Source organism: Trichomycterus rosablanca, chromosome 8 (genome assembly GCF_030014385.1).
Source record: "Trichomycterus rosablanca isolate fTriRos1 chromosome 8, fTriRos1.hap1, whole genome shotgun sequence".
NCBI lineage: Eukaryota > Metazoa > Chordata > Actinopteri > Siluriformes > Trichomycteridae > Trichomycterus > Trichomycterus rosablanca.
The window spans coordinates 34,622,694-34,646,836 of NC_085995.1; the positions used below are offsets into that span (position 1 = coordinate 34,622,694).

At 41.2% G+C, this 24,143-nt stretch overlaps 1 protein-coding gene and 1 long non-coding RNA gene across 3 annotated transcripts in view; one reads left to right on the top strand and one right to left on the bottom strand.

The window, feature by feature from the left end:
• LOC134319545 (chromatin remodeling regulator CECR2) overlaps positions 1-24,143 on the bottom strand; it is a 51,892-nt gene that overhangs the window by 21,545 nt on the left and 6,204 nt on the right. For both annotated transcript variants that reach the window (XM_063000777.1, XM_063000776.1), the window contains exons 2-6: positions 8,879-8,973; positions 2,708-2,891; positions 1,983-2,110; positions 1,801-1,881; positions 381-448 (exon numbers count right to left, since the gene is read on the bottom strand). In XM_063000777.1, the coding sequence (XP_062856847.1) occupies positions 381-448; positions 1,801-1,881; positions 1,983-2,110; positions 2,708-2,891; positions 8,879-8,973 (556 nt within the window). The remainder of the gene's footprint in view (positions 1-380; positions 449-1,800; positions 1,882-1,982; positions 2,111-2,707; positions 2,892-8,878; positions 8,974-24,143) is intronic.
• Positions 4,220-10,073, top strand: LOC134319546 (uncharacterized). The gene is made up of 3 exons (XR_010013530.1): positions 4,220-4,239; positions 8,911-8,997; positions 9,884-10,073. It is a non-coding gene; the product is annotated as an uncharacterized LOC134319546 (long non-coding RNA).

The following is a 24,143-nucleotide window of genomic DNA, read 5'->3' on the forward strand; positions in this document are numbered from 1 at the left end:
TCATGACACGTTCACCTCATCACCAGGCTTAAAATGATCTGCAGTTTGAGCCACAGTAGCCCCTCTGTACCAGACACCATTGCTTTCTTGTTAACTTGTCATCAATACATTTTGGCAGCTCAACAACATCAGTAGCTTATGGCTTGTCCCTTCTTAGACCACAGTCAGTGGGTAATCACTATGCCTGCCAGTAAGCACCCCTTGCTGTTATAGGAGATACTTCAAACCAGTCACCTGGCCATAAACATTTGGAGCTTAATAAATTCACTGAAGTTATGTTAGACCATATCTGCTGCATTCAACATGTAATCTATGAGTAAGTATCAGTTAAGGGTTTATGGAGTAGATAATAATCCAGCCTAAGGAAAAGCATAACTCACCTTTAAACAGCCGTGGCTCCTCCACTCCATTCTTCTCGTCTATTAGAGACTCGGTCTCAATGAACACACTATAAACAAAAAGACGCAAGATGTGAACATTACTTTAATATATTATTGTTATACTTGTATTGTGTGTTACTTTCATTTTTTTATGTAGTAATACATTTTATTATTCGCTTTTCATTCAACATTGAACATAAAATGTACAGAAAGATACATTACACATAGTGGTCAAAGGCAAATGTGGTTTTAAGTTGCTGCCCATTTAAAAATTGCCAGCATATCTGATAATGTAAACAATAAACTTCTATGTTTTGCACATTTTTATAGGAAAATCTTTATAAATAAGAAGCTGCTGGAAAATGAATGACACTATCTACAGCCAAGCAAGCTTTATATCATCATGGGCTTACAGGCTGCCATATAAAAAAGAAACTTTTATTGTAAATATATAAATGTTTTACAATCAAGAAAAAATTTCATTTTTATTCATTTTTTACCAAATTTTTTTTATCCTGGACAGGGTTGCACTGGGTCAGGCTTCCCCTGTTATCACTGAGCATAATGCAGTTAACACATCCTGGACAGTTTCTGGTATAACTATTATACTTATTTGACCCTAATAACAATTGCCTGGGTGCCTGTCCAAGCAGCTAGTTTATTATTTATTGCTAAAGTAGACACGTGACTTTTTTTTAAGGTGAATTAACTTGAAATAAAATTCACAAGCACAAATTAACAGCTTTTTTTACAGGTCAATATATTTGAATGAAATTCACAAGCAGTTCTGTGGGTTTGATCCTGCAAACTAAGCCACATTCTTTTACACCCTCCAAATTTTAAAAAGCCCTGGTCTTCATACATGTCTATCTGGGTATTATACAGCAGCTAAGTGCACACAATTTATTTAAACGTAGTACAGTTACTGGGTAACTACTGTGTCACTTCATGTATGACCAAATCACATAAATTAGCAGATAAGAGAAATAATGAGACTACTGATTTAAGCATTAATAAGGCTAAGTTTTCATCTGTATCTGTACAATAATGTTACTGAAGTACATCTGTAATGATAACACAATGCTAATTAACATGTATGTCACTGCAACTAAGCTATGTGGAAACACAGCATCTACATCTTAATTAAGGCCTAATTAATGTCATTCTTTACTTATTATTCAGTTTTTAAACCCACAAGGTTTGGTCTAATATGTAAGACCACCATGGCAGAGACTCAACTCTCAAGTTTGCTAGTGTCAACAGTCTGGGGAAAACAGGTACGGCACCAATGCACCAAGGCTCTTTGAAAGATTCAGTCACTGACCAGTTCAAATATGCAAAAGCATGTGGGTGAACACACTAGACTGTTGTCTGAGTAGCTAGCAAGGAAAATCACAAATAGTTTAATGCAATACACTACCTCGTCAGTGTTTCTTCCAGCCTCTTTTTTGGTGGTCGTCCTCTCCTTTTTTTCTCTGGCACTATAATTGCAGTGGTTTCACTGCAGAAGGAATAATGACAGAACAGCAGCATGTTATAAGTTTGTATTGTTGGATCTGTACAACACAATTCATACGAACATAGTATGCACGGTTATAGTACCAGTGTTCAGAGGACTTCTTTGTGATGGGTTCCTCTTTGTACATCCGAGTGCCGTAGAAGTACCAGTAAAGGGCGCCATCTCCATCTTGGCCCAGACGCTCGACACGCAAGCTATCTGCATCCAGTCCCTAAGACAAGAGTAAGGACATTTAATTAGCTGGAAAATTAAACTTGCAGACAGCTAGTAAAGTGGTGCTAAGAAGGATGAAGGTACCGAAGGCAGTCTGGTTTATTAGGAAGCATACAGAGAATATAAAAAAAAACTATTATCAGTAAATAAATATTTGTGCATTAGCCATATCTTTGGTACTTTATATTACTGGCATGCTATGGAGGGTGGGGAACTAAATCCTTCCAACAGCCAAGCTGCTCACTGTTCCTCTGGCAAGCTGGTGCTTCATGTTGCAAAACAGTTAATCCATGATTGTAGAAGTACAGTTTTTAGTGCAGAAAATTTTACATATACATACCCATCCAACTATTATTTATTTCATACAAATTTTGAGATGTTACAAAATCAGTTTCAAAATTTTGTTACAAAATCAGAAAGGATTGATTACATGCTGGAGTAGGGTATTTACATGTACCTTAGATTAGCTTGCTAACTAACTAACTCCTGTCTAATTCATTTTTAAATTCAGACTAGCCATCTGATTTAAATTGTGCTTTCCTAACCACAAATAACACTTATTTTGCTCAATATTTTAAATTTCACAAAATCCTACCTTCAGCAGGTCAAAGACATCAGCAGCATCCAGGCGATAATCACAGAGCCGGTGGAGAATCTCCACCTGTGTACGGACTGGTAGATCCTCAAAGGAGCTCTCTTTTAGAGGGTTGGGCTTCCCCTCCTCCAGCTCCCAGCGGTAGTTGATTATGTCCTCTAGGTAGCTGCGGAAAGCCTGAGGCCTGATGGAAGACATGTTCAGATGTAAAATCATTAATTTGTTCTTTTTTCTAATGCATTGTCTCCCCTTTTCTCCTGATTTTTTTTAGTAGAATGAATAGAAGAAGAAGAAGAATAGAAGAATACTTCGAACTGTGTGTCAAATTTTTACCCCATTGCTCTCTACTGGAGCTGAACCCCGCCCTGATTGAGGTAAGCAAACTGACACACGCCCCCTCCGACACGTGTGCAGTAGCCGACTGCATCTTTTTACCTGCACGAGGCGAGTTCATATGCGGATCAGCTTTGTGTATGGAGAGCCACACCCTGATCGCATTATCGTAAATGTATTAGTTATGAGGTCCCTATCCGGCTTTTCCCTCCCTGTATGAACGACAGCCAATTATTGTTCATATAGCAGCCCAGCCAAGCTGGACGGCAGAGCTAAGTTTCAAGCCGACGAGTTCGAACCCTGACCAGTGTAAAGTGGTTAATGAAAATGTCTCTGCAATCTTAAAAGATGTCTCTTACAAAATATTATACACTCTAAAACATTGCATACGCAAAACATTTGTTGTACTTTATTTTATTTGGATTTAGCGTCATGTTCATCACATATTTGTGACATTTATGGCATGTTAGGTTTCATTCTGTTGATAGTTTCTTTACTTTATATTTTGAGTCCACTTTATATTTCCATTTTTTATGGTTGCAAGATATGTTAGTGCTTTTGCAAAATAAAGAATAGGGTACATTTTAGAATAATATAAAGTGTATTGCGGTTTTTTTTTCGTAGGTGTTTCAATTCATGGCCTGCACAGCACCATGACCTCAACCTTTGGAATAAAATTGGAATGTTGACTATGCATTAGGCTTTACAAATTAAAAGAAAATGGGTTCAAATTTCCACAGACACATTAAGATTTTAAATCTGACATAGGCGCCCAGGTGGCGCAGCGGAATATTACGCTGGCACAAAAGTGCTGAGATTCTGAACTCCCGAGTTCGAACCTCAGCTCTGCTACCAGTCGACTGGGCACCCTCTAGGGGGCATAATTGGCAGTGCCTGCAGCAGATGAAAATTGGCCATTTAAGTCTGCCAGGAGGGTTAAAGACCGGACTAATGTGGGTGGGGTCTGTGTAAGGACCTTGGTAAGTAGCCCGAGGCGTCTGTACAGGAAGTGGAGGAGCGTGGGGGATCAGTGAGTGGCTCTTCATGAGTGAATACTGGCCTCTTGCATGAATTCACTGAACGTGTGGGCGAATAAGAAGGGGTCGGTGTACTGAGCACACGTCAGAGGGAGCGTGAGGCAGGAGAATATACCCTCCTCAGACACGACTGGATTCTCAAGCAGCAGAAGAAGGAAATGGGTAAAATGCATAAACAAAACAGCAAAAAAAAAAATTTATATGATCGTTAGGGATGCACACATTTTAGTCACTAGGAGGCCCAGGTGAACAGCTTAAATATACAAATATTTTTCAATATTTGGATTGACCATAAGCTTATTTGCCTAAGGCTTTACAGCTAGCCTTGAAGGCATTTACACAGAATAACAATCAGTTTAAATAACACCTTGGATTCATTTATTCAATTCCAATTAAACAGCACACTATACTGAAGCAGCTATTCCAACAAATGACCAAACAACGTTGTACACATATGGTTTAAAGTCCTGCAGACAACAGCCGTCTCCGTGACTATTATCATGTTGGCTTTGACTGGGCAAACAAACATTAGTTCTGGTTCATGTTGATTGTCTAAATCCAAAAGCAGGAGAAGCTCCAATTCCTGCTAGGCTGCACAAAAACAAGAGGCCAGGCCGGGGGTGAACCCTGCCACGGCTCCAACAAGACAGAAAGCAGAAAAGGTAGAAAGAAAGGGCTTATCTGGAGAAAGCAGAATGTACTAGCATACAGCTGCAAACCCCTCAACAATCCCATCACCATCAAATCACTCCCCCATCTCTCTTTCTCTCTCTCTCATTACTCTGTATCTTTCACGCCCCTCCTCTGGGACATTCTGAGGCGTACGGATGAAAAGGGCAGCTCTCTAAAAGGCCAGAGCGCAGTGGCTGTCCAATCTAATAAAGACCATCGGTCCGTTAACTGTTTGCCTACATGCGCAAACAGGATCCTTCCTACCTGTAGCCCAAAGTTACAGTGACTCATCTGATGAAGCATTTGTGATAAAGGGGCCCCTCAAGGGTCCAGCTATTTATCATAGCACTGACTCCGTCATCAATACAAACACTCGTTTTAGGAAACGGGCTGAGCCGACTGCCTACTGCTGCCTCAGGGAAGGCAGCCTGACCAACAGTCAGTGTGTTGTGGGTGAGACCAACCGGCTGTGCAAGCTAGGACACATTCCTCAGAAGCGCTGGTGAAGATTGTGGAACAGTTTAAGTAACGTCAGACTTTAGATACCCAGACATCAATCTGAAATATGAATCATAAACTCTATTATCTTTAGAAATCAGAGAAAAAAGTATAACTGGTAATAAAGATTACCCACAAACGATGTTATAACAAACTGCAGCGCCTATAATTCTAATGGGTTGAGCTTTAGGTTATCAATGGAAAGATTGTCGGTTCAAATCCAGGCTCTGCTATGCAGCCACTGTTGGGCCCTTGACCATGGTCCTTAACCCTTGTTTGCTTCACGTGTGCCATACAACAGCTGACCCTGAGCTCTGATCCCAGCTCCCAAACAAGCACGTATATGCAGAAAAAAGCATTTCATTGTATTGTACACGTGTATATGTATATATGACAAAGGCCTTCTTCTATTTTCCAATCTTCCATCTTCCAATCTATTCATTTCCTATTCCCGAGTGTGAATTCGCTGCAGCTTGCACTACCCCCAATCTAGTCAAGGAGAGCCAGATCACAACACGCCCCCTCCGACACGTGTCCAAACTCCCACACAGATGCATATCGTCGCTGTCCGATGTATCTCCAAAAACTTAACTTTTCAGAAAAAAGAAAACACTTTTTCCCCTGACAATAACGGTGCAAACAAACCACAGATGGCACCATTTAGATACAATTCAGCACAGAAATAAAAATACATCTTTATCAGCCCGTCAGTCCGTCGGTTTCATATGTAAAATTGACTTAGGTGTACAAATATAAACCATGTTTACAACCATGCAATCACATCATAGATCAAACATTACACATTTCTCAAACAGTATCGAAGGGGAAGAGATACGTGGTTTTGATGGACAGGTCTAGCAGCCAATGGAGAAACTCGTTAAAGAGATTGCATTATTTTTCATCTTTTCGTTGAAAAATTTTTTATTTTTCATTTTGATATTCGCTGCTATGGACAGACAGAGATTCATACCCACAACACATGTAAAAAAGTAAAAGCCACTAAAAGTGGAGATCCGTGTTTTTTATCGGACAGCAACAATATGCAGATTGCATATAGGGAGTCATGCTAAGCTTGATGTGACCCCCACCCCCAGTTCTGAAGCTTGCATTTTGCAGCCAATTGTGTTTATGTGGCCATCCAGCCAGGTATATGGTTGTGCTGAGGTTTGAACTTACCAGTTCCTACACTCCAACCTACTAATGATTCTATAGTGTGCTGAATGCAATCACACAGCCAGGCTGCCTTTACATAAGTGTTTAGCATTTTGTTTGCTAAAAGGCTGGGTATAATTCTGACACTGCTTCTAACAATAATGTATAAGTACAATCAATGCATTTTATGGTATATTATATATATATTAGGGCTGTCGAAGTTAACGCGATAATAACGCATTAACGCAATCTCAATTTAACGCGATTAAAAAAAAGTGCCGTTAACGCAAATTCTAGTTCATGTTGAGACTTGACTGGTAGAACCAACGTTTTAATGTCGGACTTGCCACCGTTGTTCATTTGCGGTTTGTTAAAATAATATAACTGAGCGTCGTAGGGATGCACTTGCATAATAAAGAAATAAATACACGGTATATTCACAAGTTGTCGGGAGCAGAACACTTTATTAACTTAATCTGTTACGGCACTGAATACCGGAGTCAAGCACGCTAGTCCATGAACTATGGAAGCCCCAAAAGGGTCAAAACACACTCACTTCGTGTAGAAACGTCCACTTTTCACATTTCACTTAAAAAACCTTGTTTTCTATAACATTTACACAGATTTTATTTAATGCGATTAATCGCGATTAACTATATGAAATTCTGAGATTAATCGCGATTAAAAATTTTAATCGTTTGACAGCCCTAATATATATATATATATATATATATATATATATATATATATATATATATATATATATACAGTGTATCACAAAAGTGAGTACACCCCTCACATTTCTGCAGATATTTAAGTATATCTTTTCATGGGACAACACTGACAAAATGACACTTTGACACAATGAAAAGTAGTCTGTGTGCAGCTTATATAACAGTGTAAATTTATTCTTCCCTCAAAATAACTCAATATACAGCCATTAATGTCTAAACCACCGGCAACAAAAGTGAGTACACCCCTTAGTGAAAGTTCCTAAAGTGTCAATATTTTGTGTGGCCACCATTATTTCCCAGAACTGCCTTAACTCTCCTGGGCATGGAGTTTACCAGAGCTTCACAGGTTGCCACTGGAATGCTTTTCCACTCCTCCATGACGACATCACGGAGCTGGCGGATATTCGAGACTTTGCGCTCCTCCACCTTCCACTTGAGGATGCCCCAAAGATGTTCTATTGGGTTTAGGTCTGGAGACATGCTTGGCCAGTCCATCACCTTTACCCTCAGCCTCTTCAATAAAGCAGTGGTCATCTTAGAGGTGTGTTTGGGGTCATTATCATGCTGGAACACTACTGCCCTGCGACCCAGTTTCCGGAGGGAGGGGATCATGCTCTGCTTCAGTATTTCACAGTACATATTGGAGTTCATGTGTCCCTCAATGAAATGTAACTCCCCAACACCTGCTGCACTCATGCAGTCCCAGACCATGGCATTCCCACCACCATGCTTGACTGTAGGCATGACACACTTATCTTTGTACTCCTCACCTGATTGCCGCCACACATGCTTGAGACCATCTGAACCAAACAAATTAATCTTGGTCTTATCAGACCATAGGACATGGTTCCAGTAATCCATGTCCTTTGTTGACATGTCTTCAGCAAACTGTTTGCGGGCTTTCTTGAGTAGAGACTTCAGAAGAGGCTTCCTTCTGGGGTGACAGCCATGCAGACCAATTTGATGTAGTGTGCGGCGTATGGTCTGAGCACTGACAGGCTGACCCCCCACCTTTTCAATCTCTGCAGCAATGCTGACAGCACTCCTGCGCCTATCTTTCAAAGACAGCAGTTGGATGTGACGCTGAGCACGTGCACTCAGCTTCTTTGGACGACCAACGCGAGGTCTTTTGTGAGTGGACCCTGCTCTTTTAAAACGCTGGATGATCTTGGCCACTGTGCTGCAGCTCAGTTTCAGGGTGTTGGCAATCTTCTTGTAGCCTTGGCCATCTTCATGTAGCGCAACAATTCGTCTTTTAAGATCCTCAGAGAGTTCTTTGCCATGAGGTGCCATGTTGGAACTTTCAGTGACCAGTATGAGAGAGTGTGAGAGCAGTACTACTAAATTGAACACACCTGCTCCCTATGCACACCTGAGACCTAGTAACACTAACAAATCACATGACATTTTGGAGGGAAAATGACAAGCAGTGCTCAATTTGGACATTTAGGGGTGTAGTCTCTTAGGGGTGTACTCACTTTTGTTGCCGGTGGTTTAGACATTAATGGCTGTATTTTGAGTTATTTTGAGGGAAGAATAAATTTACACTGTTATATAAGCTGCACACAGACTACTTTTCATTGTGTCAAAGTGTCATTTTGTCAGTGTTGTCCCATGAAAAGATATACTTAAATATCTGCAGAAATGTGAGGGGTGTACTCACTTTTGTGATACACTGTATATATATATATATATATATATATAGATGCCTCACATTGCTGTGACTGACAATCAGAAAAACTTACGTAATGTCCTTTCGCTGGTAACATCCCTGCAGGAGGCAGCACAGCAGCTCATAAAGGAAGTCTCGGTCCTGTTTCAGCAAGGCTTGTTCCAGCTCCTAAGAGAGCAGGAGGGACGAGAGGTCAGTCATTTTTACAAGCACACACTTTAACCATGTTACGAGAAAATACCAAGTTTAACGACCAAGGTCGTTTTATTTTTACGGGACCAATATTTCACATCTACAAAGTGTTCAGGCAAACCAGCACCGAATGTTCTGGGGTCTGCAAAGCATTAACTGAGATTGAAGGTGTTAATGCTGCATTTAGACATTTTTAAAGAAACATAAGCTCTTTTTGTCATTTTAATGAGAGGAAAACCCACAGATTGTAACTATTTGACATGTAGACCAAGACACAGGGAATGCAGTCAGTTCCAAGTGTTTATGCCTGCACAAGCCAGGTTGTTGTGATGGGTGTTAAAGGCATCATGTCTAATTTAAAGGAAAAACCTGGTTACAAAAAATGACCCATTTATTTTTTTATTTGAATTTTAATGTCATGTTTTACACACTTTGGTTACATTCATGTCAGAACATGTAGTTACTCGTTAAACAAGATTCATCGAGTTCAATCACAAGTTCAATGTTAAGCACAGTCATGGACAATTTTTGTTTCTTCAATTTACCTCATTTGCAGGCGGCACGGTGGCTAAGTGGGTAGCACTGTCGCCTCACAGCAAGAAGGTCCTGGGTTCGATCCCCAGGTGGGGCGGTCAGAGTCCTTTCTGTGTAGGGTTTGCATGTTCTCCCCTTGTCTGCATGGGTTTCCTGCGGGTGCTCCGGTATCCTCCCACAGTCCAAAGACATGCAAGTGAGGTGAATTGGAGACACTAAATTGTCCAGGACTGTGTTTGATATAAACTTGTGAACTCATGAATCTTGTGTAATGAATAACTACCGTTCCTGTCATGCCAAAAATGTAAAACATGACTTTAAAATCCTAATAAACAAACAACCTAACTTGCAGGTCTTTGGACTGTGGGAGGAAACCGGAGCTCCCGGAGGAAACCCAGGCAGACACGGGGAGAACATGCAAACTCCACACAGAAGGACCCGGACCGCCCCACCTGGGGATCGAACCCAGGACCTTCTTGCTGTGAGGCGACAGTGCTACCCACTTAGCCACCGTGCCGCCCATTACAAAAATGGAAATAAAGAAAACCAGAACAGGAGAGAGAATCTTCCATTCAAGAGGACTTTTCTTATGTAGAGTATCAATCTTGCATCACAATAAATTCCACTGTAAGCACAATGTTGCAGGCATGACTGTGGTGTTATATTTTCAGGGTTGGTACAGCCTGGGATGGTGGCACCCAGTGTGATATCCTTTCATGTGGCCCAAAATCCCTGGCTCCAAAATCACCCGCTATTTACATTACAAACCCTCCCCTAGGAATCATTTACTCCACTACAGTCTTTCTCACTGTTAAGTGTTCGAACTTGCAAGTTCAAATGTCAGCAGAGCCTGACTTTGGGGGCTCTTTGTACGTGATATGGCTCTGTGTGGGAACCAAACATTGGCCGGTGATAAGAAGCGGCCGTAGATTGGACACGTGTCGGAGGGAGCGTGTGGTGATCTGTACGTATTCGCTCAAAGAAGCTCTTTTTTTATATATAAAGATATGGCTTTCTTTGATCAAATCGGGGGGTTGTGCAAGCAGCAGCGGATTCACAGTCGGGAATTGCAAATGACTAAATTGGGAGGTAAAGGAGGGAAAATCCAGAAAAAAGAATCTAAAACGCCAGTTTCAACAACGAAAACGGCCGCTCGGGTGGCGCAGCGTTAAAAACACACGCTGGCACGGCAGAGCTGGGATCTCGAATACATCGTATGGAGTCTCAGCTCTGCCTGCCGACTGGGCTGAGCAGCCACATGAACAACGATTGGCCTGTTGTTCACATAAGGGTGGGACATTAAGCCGGATTAGGACTCCTCCTAACTGATGCATCTACAAACCTCTACTGGCTGGTTGATGGCGCCTGCACAGAGGCGGGGAAAAGAGTTCAGAGATCAGCTGCGGATCAGGGTGTGTCTCTCCGTACACAGAGCTGATTCGCAGCTGATCTCTGAACTCTTTTCCCCGCCTCTGTGCAGGCGCCATCAACCAGCCAGTAGAGGTCATAGTTGAATCAGTTGCGAGCTGTCGTGTCTAGTCTAGTGTAGTCTATTGTAGGTGAAAAGATGCATACGGCTGCTGCCCACGTGTCGGAGGGGTGTGGGTTAGCTTCGTTCTCCTCAAATCAGAGCGGGAGAAAAATACATATATAAAAAATTTTATTAAATATATAAAAAATTAATTATTTCTGTAAAAATACAAAAAATAATAAGTAGTGAAACTGCACTAGTGGATTTTTTTTGTATTTTTATCTACATTTTCTAACATTACCTAAAGCAACTTTCCCTAAAACAAGTAAGAAACTAATGTGCTTCTACTGGCTTACAGGTTTGGATTATAGAGCAAGTCCAAAACATCTCAACATTCTCAGCAGTCCTCCTGCTGCTGAGGTTCAAGTTCAACCTTGACCTCTCTCCGGCCTGCCACTGTGAGCTCGCCATTCAGGATTTATGAAGCGGCAATAAGCAGGAGAGAAAACTGCAGCTTGCTAAAAGAGGATGGAGCTGTGATGCTCGGCAGCAGCAGGAGCCCAGAGGGCCATGGCTAGCACAATCATGTCAGCACGCACTGACCTAGCAGCACCCAACCCCGCAGCAAGCAATGCTGAAAGAAAGCTGACAAAGCAGATATGCAAATTCGTAGTCTACCTACCAGCCCATTCATTTAGTTTGACCATCTCAAGAATCATGACAAGCATTACACAGAGCTTCGGCTTTTATTTTGTTTGCTGTTCGATCCGTCTGACAACCACCCCCTTTCCACCTTAGAGTGTGACACTCCAGAATGAACTCAGGAGGCAGGAATTCATTTTGAGATTCGCTGGAGCTACAGATTTCCACAGAGTGATGGCAGAAAGAGCAGAGGTTACCAGAGGTCAGATAACACACCTCATGGCTACTGAGAATGGTGGAAATCTGGAGACTTGGATTAACAGAATGAAAAAAAGGTTGAAAGATCGAACAACAGGAAGAGACACGTGTTTGTGCTCATGATGGGGGGAAACCCCCATGGACTCCTTGTCTCAGGGCTGAAAAAGAAAACATTGACTGACTACTGTTTGAAATGCTGAGTCTATTGAACTTCCTGCGAGGACTTTAATGAGTAATTTAAAAGCTATCGATCAGCAGCTCAGGTGTTCAGCGAAAGGGGGAATGAAAGTGTCAAAGCTCATTCGAAGGAGGCAATTGGTGTGGAATTGAGTTTGAAAGGTGACAGGTCTGATTGTGAAGCAGACGGCTTTGGTTCAACAAACAGTCTTGAAATGGCATGACAATAGCATCCACATTCTTGCTGAATGGATACAATTGAAGCAAAGATGGACGATTATTGGACACATGAAGATGTTGTTCATTGTTTGACATCCCTTTCCAAAAGGAGTTTTCTGACCTTTGCAGCTATAACAGCCTCAGCTCTTTTAAGAAAGACTTTACATTGGATTTTAATGTGTGTTTGTTGGAATCTGTACTGATTCACTCAAAGAAGCTTTATATATATATATATATATAGTTTATGCATTTTTCTCCCTTTTAGCGCTTCCAATTGCCCGATTGCGTCATGCTTCCTCTCCACCAATGCCGATCCCCGCTCTGATTGAGGAGAACAAAGCTAACTCACACCCACTCCGACATGTGGGCAGCAGCCGTAAGCATTTTGTCACCTACACTTTGAGTGCAATGCGGATCAGCACTGTGTACAGAGAGACACACCCTGAAGGCACTCTTTTTCCAGTCTCTGTGCAGGTGCCATCAATCAGCCAGCAGAGGTCGTAATTTCATTAGTTATGAGAGAGTCTCTATCTGGCTTTTAATATCCCACCCCTATCTGAACAACAGGCCAATCATTGTTCATGTGGTTGCTCAGCCCAGCCGGCAGGCAGAGCTGAGATTCAATACAATGTCAAATACATCAGATAGAATCTCAGCTCTGGTGTTTAGTGTGTGTTTTACCGCTGCGCCACCTGAGCAGCCACTCAAAGACGCTCTTGTCAGGTCAGGCACTGATGTTGGATAAAAATGCTTGGCTCACAATTGATAGTCTAATTTATCCTAAAGTAAAATTTACAAAAAATGTAGTTATGAAGAACCATCACTAAAACTAGACACACACACCATCTCTGATTTTTCATTACTTATGGTGTGACATCCATAACATCAACCCCAATCAATATTAATGAAATGTGCTGGAAATAAGAAGTAAAATCTAGCATCTAAAACCAGGACAAACCGTAAATGATTTTATTTAGACCATATAATTAATTGTAGAGAACATTATTGTACACTATGTAGGGCACTAAAGTAGAACCAAATTGGGGATTCAGACTTCCTGATAAACAATCCAGTTTATATGCAGAGTTTGCTTTTTTTGAGCTTCATGCAGAACTGAAAGTTTGGCTATTAAGCAAAAAAGCTCGCGTCTAGCAAAAACAGCTTTTTCAAATGTATTCATTTACAGCGAACTATAATTAATCCACTACAGGATAATGAAATGCCAAATATTTGCAGCTTCAGTACTTAAAAACGCTGACTGGCTATTCAATTTGGAAATCAATCAGTTACAGAGATGTGGTATTGCAGGAACCCGGGAACAAAACTAAGTGTCAATGTTATTTTGTACATTTTATCTTGAAGTAAGCAAGTTATTTATTTCAGAACTTAATTTACATCCTAAGCTGTCCCTAATTAGTAAGGCGAGCTAAAGCTCACTCATATTACAGGATACATAAGAGAATGTTTGGGGCTGCGCAGGAGTTATGGGCTGCTTCACCCCTTCTGCGAGTTTCTCAGATCCTCGGTCACCCTAACACACTTCCTGGTTCCCTAACAAACAGTGGGCAGCAGAAAGCCCATCTATCAGTGCAGGGTGCACTTTGATCACACTTCAAACCTGTGTCCGGCTGTGGGGGATTAGCACCAGCGCACACTGACTTTGAAGTGCCTATTCAGCGGCAAAGGAGGGTAATTAATGTGGTGTCTATAGGCCTTTCTTCCCCATAATCCAACTGTCCCTCAACAGCTGAAAATTCTAACCTGTCAGGTACCAGGTTCTGCCCTGAGAACTGCTTTATGCCATACTCCTAAAAAGCTAACTGAACTCTACACATTCTTATAAACATTTTCTGTCAAGGTACAAGGCACAACAGTATGAGGCACATCCAATGTTTTATCAAAAGTTTTATTCCTAATATTAATTTATTTATTTATTAGGATTTTAACGTCATGTTTTACACATTTTGGTTACATTCATGACAGAAACGGTAGTTACTCATTACACAAGATTCATCAGTTCACAAGGTTATATCGAACACAGTCATGGACAATTTTGTATCTCCAATTCACCTCACTTGAGCGTCTTTGGACTGTGGGAGGAAACCGGAGCTCCCAGAGGAAACCCACGCAGACACGGGAAGAACATGCAAACTCCACACAGAAAGGACCCGGACCACCCCACCTGAGAATCGAACCCAGATCCTTCTTGCTGTGAGGCGAGCGACAGTGCTACCCACTGAGCCACCCTTTTATTTCCAATAAGCAGTTTTGTAAACATGTAAAATAAGGTTTAGAAATGTATTAGTCACAGCTTCTGTCTTCCAAACATATATCAATGCAGCAAAATAACTCCATCTTTCAACTGTGATCAGCAACAAACTTCAGTCATGTTACACGGGCTAGTTTTGGAGTTCGAGCACAGCTACAGTTACGCAAAGTTTACTTGATTGTAGACAGCGAGACACGATTCAGCAAATTCTACTTCAGACATGTTACTAGTGGTTATTACATTAAATCCACACACACAGTAATTTTCTTCTAGCACAGAAAAATCACTGTTCCATGTATCATGACACTCCTACAATCTACATTTCTAGACTTTTACCCATTGGAATGCTTTTGGTTCAGGCTAATAATTGAAGTCAAACTAGCCCTGCTTATATGAGCACAAAGAATTTGGAGAATCTGGAGCCTATCCTAGCTTTTCAATGGGGGCAAAGCACACAGTAACACCCTGGACCGGGCGCCAGTCCATCGCAGGGCAGACACACACACACAAACTTACTAATAGCAAGTAGGAACATGAGGAAGAAAAAAAAAATATTAAGGACTGCAGACACAAAGGTCAATAAGAAGTTTCACTAATATAAATAAATGTTACATTAATAAATATGACAATTCAAATAATTAGATATAATTATGTATCTTAATAATCAACATTTACTGAAATGTAATGAATCTATAGCAGAGATTACCCAAATCATTTGTAGTGTAACACTAGCCAGATAAACTGTGCTACGGCATGATTTAAAAATTCTAATGTAGGATAAGCTGAACAGTTTGTACTACAATAACCTTAACCAGGTGTAGAACAATATCCCCTGAATGATACAATGATGTTTAACTTGTTAGACTTTCAAGCCAGGGACCTATTTACACGTTTCCAAAAAACCAAATAGCAAACAAACTAGGCCAACATCTGGGTTACCAACCAAATAAGCTGACTCGTTTGTACAAACTATGAGGCTTAACATCACAATTGAAGTCTTGGTTGAAGGCAAATGACCTGCAGAGACATTCACTGTCCATGAAAAACCTGATTAAGATGTTTTGCTTAGCCTGGGTCAGCAGTCTGGAAAGGCCAATCCAGGGCAAGACGTCAGCGTCAGTCCCCGATGTACGACAGAGGCATACCACAGATGGTGGGAAGCAGCCGTTGTTATTTAAGGGGAGCAATAGGAAGATGGGAGGGGTGGGGACATAACCATGTAAAGACCTGTCTCCCAAGACAAAACCTGCCCATCACAACTTCCCAACAACAACTTCCAGTCACCAAAGAACACAGGTTTAATGTGCATTAACTGTAGTATGAATATAAATATCTGTGTTTATGTACAGAAAATAGTTCCAACACCCTATTTTAGACTTAAATACCCAACTTTCTCTTGTTGTACAAAAGATGTAAAAGTAATGAGAAGCATTAACTCTTTAAGGCATTACATCTAGACATTTTACTTTAAACCAATGCTCACTCCTGTATAGTAGGTGTTGGACAATGGTGTGGACATAATAACATTAATGGGCAAATTAATGTGTGTGTGTCAATAAAGAAACATTATAAGGGCAGTTGTAGCCTAGAGGGTAAGGTACTGGACTAGTAATTGAAGGGTCGCTGGTTCAAGCCCCACCACTGCCAGGCTGCCACTGTTGGACCCTTGAGCAAGGCCCTTAACCTTCAATAGCTTAGACAATACATACTATCACAGCACTGTAAGTCGCTTTGGATAAAAGCGTCTGCTAAATGCCAAAAATGAATAAATGAAAATGAATATAATGTTTGCCATAATAAGCTAATTATCTAAAAACAGACAATGCTTCCACCGTAATATCAGGAAATACCATCACTGTTCACATGCTTAAACCAGAAGCTTCATCCCAAACCACATACTACACAATACACTTTATATTTCACTCAACTTGCAGCCCTATTGATAGTCAGCAGCCACAGACTGATTTGAATTGCACACCCATTTCCACATCTTTCCTAATCAATCATTACCGCAGTGGGTGGGATTTCAGGTGCTTTTGGCTTGAAGAGCAGCCTTATCGTGACGCCTTGCCATATTAATATGAGACTGCTTTTGTAACAATTCAAAGGAATCAACCACCTGCTCAGACATGTAGCATAACAGGCTATAGGACTTGTCATGCCATTGTTTCTATTAACTCACTCATTAAATCTACACCTGGATTTCTGACCAACTCTACAAGTCAATTTCCAGAGAAGTTGGAACATCTAGTTTTTGATGCCTCCAACACAATTTTAAAAAGTCAGGACACGACATAACAACAGTTAACGGTTTTTAGGTTTAAAAGGTTTATAATATTTATGTTAGATCATTTTAAAGCCTTAAACAGGTGAATTAGTAACATGTTGTCCTGCCTGAGCCTTTAGTTTGGTGATTCCTTCCTTTATACTCTTACTTTTATACTCAGTCTTCACAAGCAATGGCTAATCAGTTCGTGACTTATTGAAAGAACTTGGTGCGTCACGGTGGCTCAGTGGGTAGCACTGTCGCCTCACAGCAAGAAGGTCCTGGGTTCGATCCCCAGGTGGGGCGGTCCGGGTCCTTTCTGTGTGGAGTTTGCATGTTCTCCCCGTATCTGCATGGGTTTACTCCGGGAGCTCCGGTTTCCTCCCACAGTCCAAAAACATGCAAGTGAGGTGAATTAAAGAAACAAAATTGTCCTTATAAAACGGATAGTTCCGGTCCTAAAATCTGATTGGCTGAGCCGCGTTCGAAGCCGTTGTAAAATCCCCGATAAACGCACACCTATGACCACCTCACATCATTCCATATTAATACGCCACTGAATAGAAAAAATTTATGTTATTTTCGCCCTCATGTTGCCTAGCAACACTGTTAATCGAACTATTTTGCATCGCGGAAGAATGCTTTATTGTAAGTTTATACACAATAAATACATTTATGAATTAAACATTGTTGTATTTATTATATTTTATGTTGACCGCCGTTTTATAAAAGCAATAAGCCACTCGAGACCGTGCGTTACTGTTATGATTTTAGCTCATGAACGAAGTTTTAGGCAAAACAACCTTCCCCGTGCTAAAATCACAGTAACGCACGGTCTCTCGTGGCTTACTGCTTTAATGACTGTGTTTGTCATAGCAAAATGAATAAATGTAAATTAATAAAATTGAAAGAATTGAGAATCAGTTTGAAAAGAACATTTTCAATGCAAGATTGTAAATAATTTAGTTCTTTCACCATCTAACCCTACATTGCATTGTAAAAAGATTCAGGGAATCCAGAGAAATCTCAGTCAGTGTTGGGTGACTTGCATGTGTGTGAAGGTACTGTAGATACAAAGGTGGAGGATGATTCCCGGCTTCATGTGGCCAGAGTGCGTAGATAGTTCCTTAAATAAAGAAAGCACTGATGCCATTAACTGGCCCTCAGCTGACCTCTGACCTGTATCCAATTGAGAGCCTTTGGGATGTTTTGTATCAACACATCCGATGCCATCAAGACTGTCCAGGAGCTCACTGATCCCAGCCTGGGAGAGGAGATCCTCCAGAATATCATTCGCCGTGTCATCAGGAGCATGCCCAGAAGTTATCAAAATGCATACAGGCACGTGGGGGGCCGTGATGAAATTCATGAGAATTGGATCAGCCTGTGATTTCAATTTTACACAGATTTTTACCGATTTGGAATCCAGGTCTCAGTGGGTTGATTATTTTGGTTTCCATTGACAGTTGTTACATTTTGTTCTAAACAAATTACACAATTCATATCGGTAAGGATTTTCAAATTTAAGTCTTTTGTTTATCGAGATCCAATGTGCACTTCAAGTGTTCCCTTAATGTTTTGAGTAGTGTTTATGGCACATCATGAAGATGAAAATCAGACAAAGGCTGCCACAAACTGCTGGGCAGGAAGGACAAATAATTCCACTTGCAAAACAGTTTCCAAACTATTAAAAAGTGTATTTAATAGGAAAGTTTATGTATTGCCAAGTTCACACTGCACGACTTTCCAAGTCGTCAGGTCGCTGTACAGTTCACACTACACAACTGGATCTCTTGTAATCGGGAGTCTTTCAAGTCGGTGTGTATTTAACACTACACGACTGATCGGTGATAGGGGGTTTCACACTACACCATCTATCACCAAATGCAATCGCAGGCGAGCTTCTCCGGTCTCCCAAACTAGGGTTTGTCATGAAAACACACGCGAGAATTGACGAGGGGTTTAATGATACCACGTCCAAAAATGCACGTCAACAAGTAGCGAGTGATCAATGTGCAGCGTAAAATCAAAGAGAAAAATAAATGAATCCGAGTGGATTTGGCAACGCAACCAGCAGGGATTGTTTTGTTCTGTAGTGAGTTGGAGGTTAATAAATATTTTTCGTAATGCAGTGTTGGTATTATGGTTTGGCGTGGACAAGTTCACAAATATCGTAAAGCTTGTGTGTGTGCTAATGTATTCTAATAGAAACTGTATTATCCCCCTCACCGCACTCATTGCCAGTCGCAACCGACTGATCCAGATATTTGACAAGCTAGATATCTCTCTTCAGTCGCCGAGCGCTCGCCGAGCTGCTCCGATTGAGTCGTTGAACAGTTCACACATAGCGATTGAGAGCAGAGTTCCGATCGCCGAGCAAACACCAAATTGCTCCCAAGCTGCTACATCTAGCGGCGACCAGTTGGCTAGCAAAAATCAGGGCAAAGATCGTGTAGTGTGAACTAGGCATAAGACGATATAACACAGTGGTAAACATCAATCTGTCCTAATTTTTTTCTTCTTTTTTTTACAAAATACAATGGAGGTGATCAATGAAAACACTGGAAATCTTTTCTTTGTACTTGTGTGACTTTAAGGTCAAAGAAAAATTAATTTTCACAAAGATAAACACAAAGTTTTCCAAATTTTCCAGGAAAAGGGGTTGAACAAATAAATAATAAAAACACAAATGTAAATCAGTTTGAAGTTGATACTAATACTAATGATAATGGTGATACTGCTAAGCACAAGGACAATTTATAGAGGCATCAATATTACACTGTCATGATGTCCAGCACCATTGTACATGTCTGGGTTTATTGGGGTTTTTATGTTTTTATTTTTTAACCCAGAGTAAGAAAAGCTGAGCCTGTCTCAATGTCAAGGCTGGGTGGCCAGACGCTTCCTGGGGTTTAAATCACCAGTCAAGCCTGTCTGTGAGGATCATTAACTCCAGGAGAAGTTAATCATCCGAACAAGGAAAAAAACATACCCGCTTCTTATTTTACCACATATGACAATTTCATTCCTGTGCTTCGGGAACACAGAGTGGGCTACAGTGTGCACATACAACCAAAGTCAAACCAAAACACATAATTCACATTATTCTAAACACACAAAAGCCACTGGAAAAATACAGAGCGCATAGCTTGTTTCATTGTGCGTCTTAAAGCTCTTTGTATAAAGCCGTCGCTGACTGGTGAAAAGAAGCAGCCATTTTTTTATAACAGAAATGATTCACAGATTTGACAATATAGATCTGACAATATAAAGGTAAAACTCTGCTGGCCCGCTAATAATACTACACTAATTAAAAAAAAAAAAGCTTTAAGGTATCAACTCAATAACGAGTATGTTGAGTTCGTTCTGTCTTGAACTGTAAGCTAGTCACTGGCTGCGTCCGAAATCGCATACTTAAGCAGTACGTATTAGATTCGAGGCAGTTCGCACTGCTCGGCCGGTAAAGCAGTACGTTTTCCGCCATCTTTCTTCTCCGCTGCAAACGCCTTTTCAGCTCCATTTGAATTATGGGGTAGATCATCACAGCACTTCCCAACCTTTTTTGCACCACCGACCGGTTTCATAGAAGATATACGTAATTTCACGGACCGGTAGGGATGGGAGGATTTAAAATAGAAGAAAATCGATGGGAACCCTAAACTTTTTTCGCTGCAACGAGAAGCTGCTCCCACCTAGTGGTGATTAGAGACGCTAACACCCAAAGAGAATTGAAAATGTAATTGCTCGTAGCGATTTCTAATTATCTTTTCTTTCGGTGTTTGGGGACCACTGGAGTAAGTGTGCATCGTTTGCATACTCAAAAACGGCCGCCGATGCAGTAGGTCATCTAGGTTCTTTATCGCGTACTGTTTAATGTATACTACGTATTCAGACATACTAACCACTCCTGCATACTGCTTTCGCGTACTGTTCAGTATGGAAGTATGCAATTTCGGATGCAGCTACTCTCTTTTTTAAATGCTAGCCTTAATTTTAGTCATGTTATGTTTATAAAAAGCTCTACTTTTCACCCACATTTATAAGGTTAAGCTATTTTTTATTTAATAAAGCTGTGTTGACTTGAAAATCTGTGCTGTGTTTAATATTTTGATAGGTCTCTATGTGCTTTTTTTTTTTTAAGAATTAGACTTCGAGTAATCACTGTTATTGATTAAATGAATAAAATAAATTGACAAAGTTTGCATCCTTGCCAAGTACAATTACAAAGTCCAGGCTGCAGTGACCTTATAAAGCAAACTAACATATTAAAAACCTGAAGTAAAGGAGAGCAAACTTTTGCCCATCATCAGACATCAGAGAGAAGCAGTCCATCTCTCCAAACAACTGTTCCCGAGAGCAGATGAGTGCGTCTAGCTGAGCTTTTGTTCCAGATTACCATGTCAGCTACTCAAAGCACACAGGCACTGAATACATCAATACAACTGGCCTGCCCAAAACACACACCCACGCTTTGCCACCTCCTCCTCCGACAAGGGTTCAGGCTCCCTCACGTCTCCCTGAGTGGGTATGCTTCAGTCACGTACTGCACAGAGCCTCCTGCCTCCCCACACCCAAACCCTTAAGAGGCTGTGGGGTAACACTTGCGGGTTCCCCCACCCTTTAATCACACTCAGCTGTCTGAAGAGCGCAAGCTGCAACCTCTGATGACACCAGAATTTCATTCTTTATAGCCACCAACAAGTTTGTGTATTCTAGTGTCAAAACACGGTAACCAGACTAGATGTAATAACAGTTCAGCAAACCAATGTTTTCTCCCGAGTTCATTTCAGTGAAGTCCCAGAGAGAGTGAACTGTGTTTTCTGGAGATAGAGACAGGGACTCATGGGGAGAGCAACAATAGAGGTGGCTGAAACAAACCCCTAGAAGTATGTGCCCCACACCCCCAGCACAGAACAACAAACTCCCCATGTGAAGCCATCTGATGCATGTACTGCTGCACTGACCTGTCAATCAATCCAGGGGGAGGGGAGTGAATCACTAGAATGTAGCTTGGTATGGTTGTTGGAAAGGTTCTGAGTGTAACAGTATTGGAGCCTAAAACTGAGATTCCAAGGGATAACTGGCTGCCATAACAGCAACAAAAACTACCAAGCAAAAAGTTAACAAGCCAAAAAGCATTCAGGTTTTCCATCATAAAATAATGTTTAAAAATCACTTTTGTTTGCAATGTTGGATGGCCAAGACTCACTGATGCCAGAGGATGTGAAGGCTATGATGTATGGACAGGACAGGATACCAATACATTTCAGGGCCCTAGGCACCCCGCCCGAGATAAGTCAATCATGTTTGTATGTAGATGCCCAACCACACGATAGCACAGATGGGCATTCAAACCCTGGATCCCAGTGAAAGTGCCACTTTCAACCATGAAGCACCGAACAGGTCACCTGGAATATGCCAGAAAGAATTAGGGCAAAATTAAATAGAATGTGGAAATGAAAAAATCTGCTTTTCTATGTATTTTTCTAACAGGCTTTCAGTAGATTTGTGTTCTTGGACTACTGTCTGTACTAGAATAAGAAATATGAAATGTTTACTAACAAATCACTTCTGTAAGTCTTTCTAAACAAAAATAAAGATTAATAAGTCACCAAAAATATGAAACATAGTTCTATTAAGGTTGGATGGGAGGTTTGTCAGGTGCAAGAAAGGCAGGGCTTTCCAAAAAAATACTATCCCAAAATACCAGACCAAAAGAATACCATCCCTACGGTAAAGCATGAAGCTGGGTTCAGTGATGATGTGGGGATGTGTCCATTTTATCAGCTCCACTTACCATATAAAAGCACTTTGTAATTCTACAATTACTGACTGTAGTCCATCTGTTTCTCTACATACTGTTTTAGCCTGCTTTCACCCTGTTCTTCAATGGTCAGGACTCTCCCAGGACCACTACAGAGCAGGTATTATTTAGGTGGTGGATCATTCTCAGCACTGCAGTGACACTGACATGGTGGTGGTGTGTTAGTGTGTGTTGTGCTGGTATGAGTGGATCAGACACAGCAGTGCTGATGGAGTTTTTAAACACCTCACTGTCACTGCTGGACTGAGAATAGTCCACCAACCAAAAACATATCCAGCCAACAGCGCCCCGTGGGCAGCATCCTGTGACCACTGATGAAGGTCTAGAAGATGACCAACTCAAACAGCAGCAATAGATGAGCGATTGTCTCTGACAAAGTGGACACGGTATTTAATAACTCCAGCAGCGCTGCTGTGTCTGATCCACTCATACCAGCACAACACACACTAACACACCACCACCATGTCAGTGTCACTGCTGTGCTAAGAATGATCCACCACCTAAATAATACCTGCTCTGTGGTTGTCCTCTGGGGGTCCTGACCACAAACAGGGTGAAAGCAGGCTAAAACAGTATGTAGAAAAATAGATGGACTACAGTCAGTAATTGTAGAACTACAAAGTGCTCCTATATGGTGTGTGGAGCTGATAAAATGGAAAGTGAGTGTAGAAACAAGGAGGTGGTCATAATGTTATGGCTGATCGGTGTATATGTTCATTTCCAGGATGAAATTTTTGAATGGTTGTGTTTGCATATACTTTAAAGAAGTGCACAATACAAGGCTGTTTGCTAAGAATACTAAGCATATTTAAAAAAATGACTAAACGAATGACAAAATGCACTGGGCTGCGAAGCGGTGAACTCTTCATAGTCCTAACAAACAAAGTTCCATTTCTGGTAGATGGAAATCAGCTTATAGTCGGGGAAATGCTGAATCTTAGGCTCACTTCCTGTTTCAAACCACAGGAACCACACAGAGCCGGCTTTACACATCACAATGGGTAGCATCACTTCACTTATTTGATCAAAATCTCTGGTACACAAAGTAAGCAAACAAATAACTACAGGCATGAAACTTCTATTTAAAGTTGTCAGGCTGATTAAAACACACACACACACACACACACACACACACACACACACAAGCAAGCCCTGATCTGATCTGCAGACCAAATCTACCATCATCATTAGACCATGAAGTGGCAGGAAGAAAAGAAGGCCCAGGTGATCTACAGCACCCGGTCATGAGAATACCTCCACCCTCCAGAGGGAAAAAGGCAAAGAAAGAAAGAGCCACCATCTGTGACTTAGTCATGGTGATGCCAACGGGGCGAAAGCTGGAACAGCAGTGGTGTGTGAGGGGCATCGTGAATAAGGGCCTATTCACAGGCAGAAAATACACCCCCCCCACACACACAACCACTGACCAGACTGTGTTGTTGAGAGCACTGGTCATAAGGGACACTCGCAAAAAAAATTAAAAGCC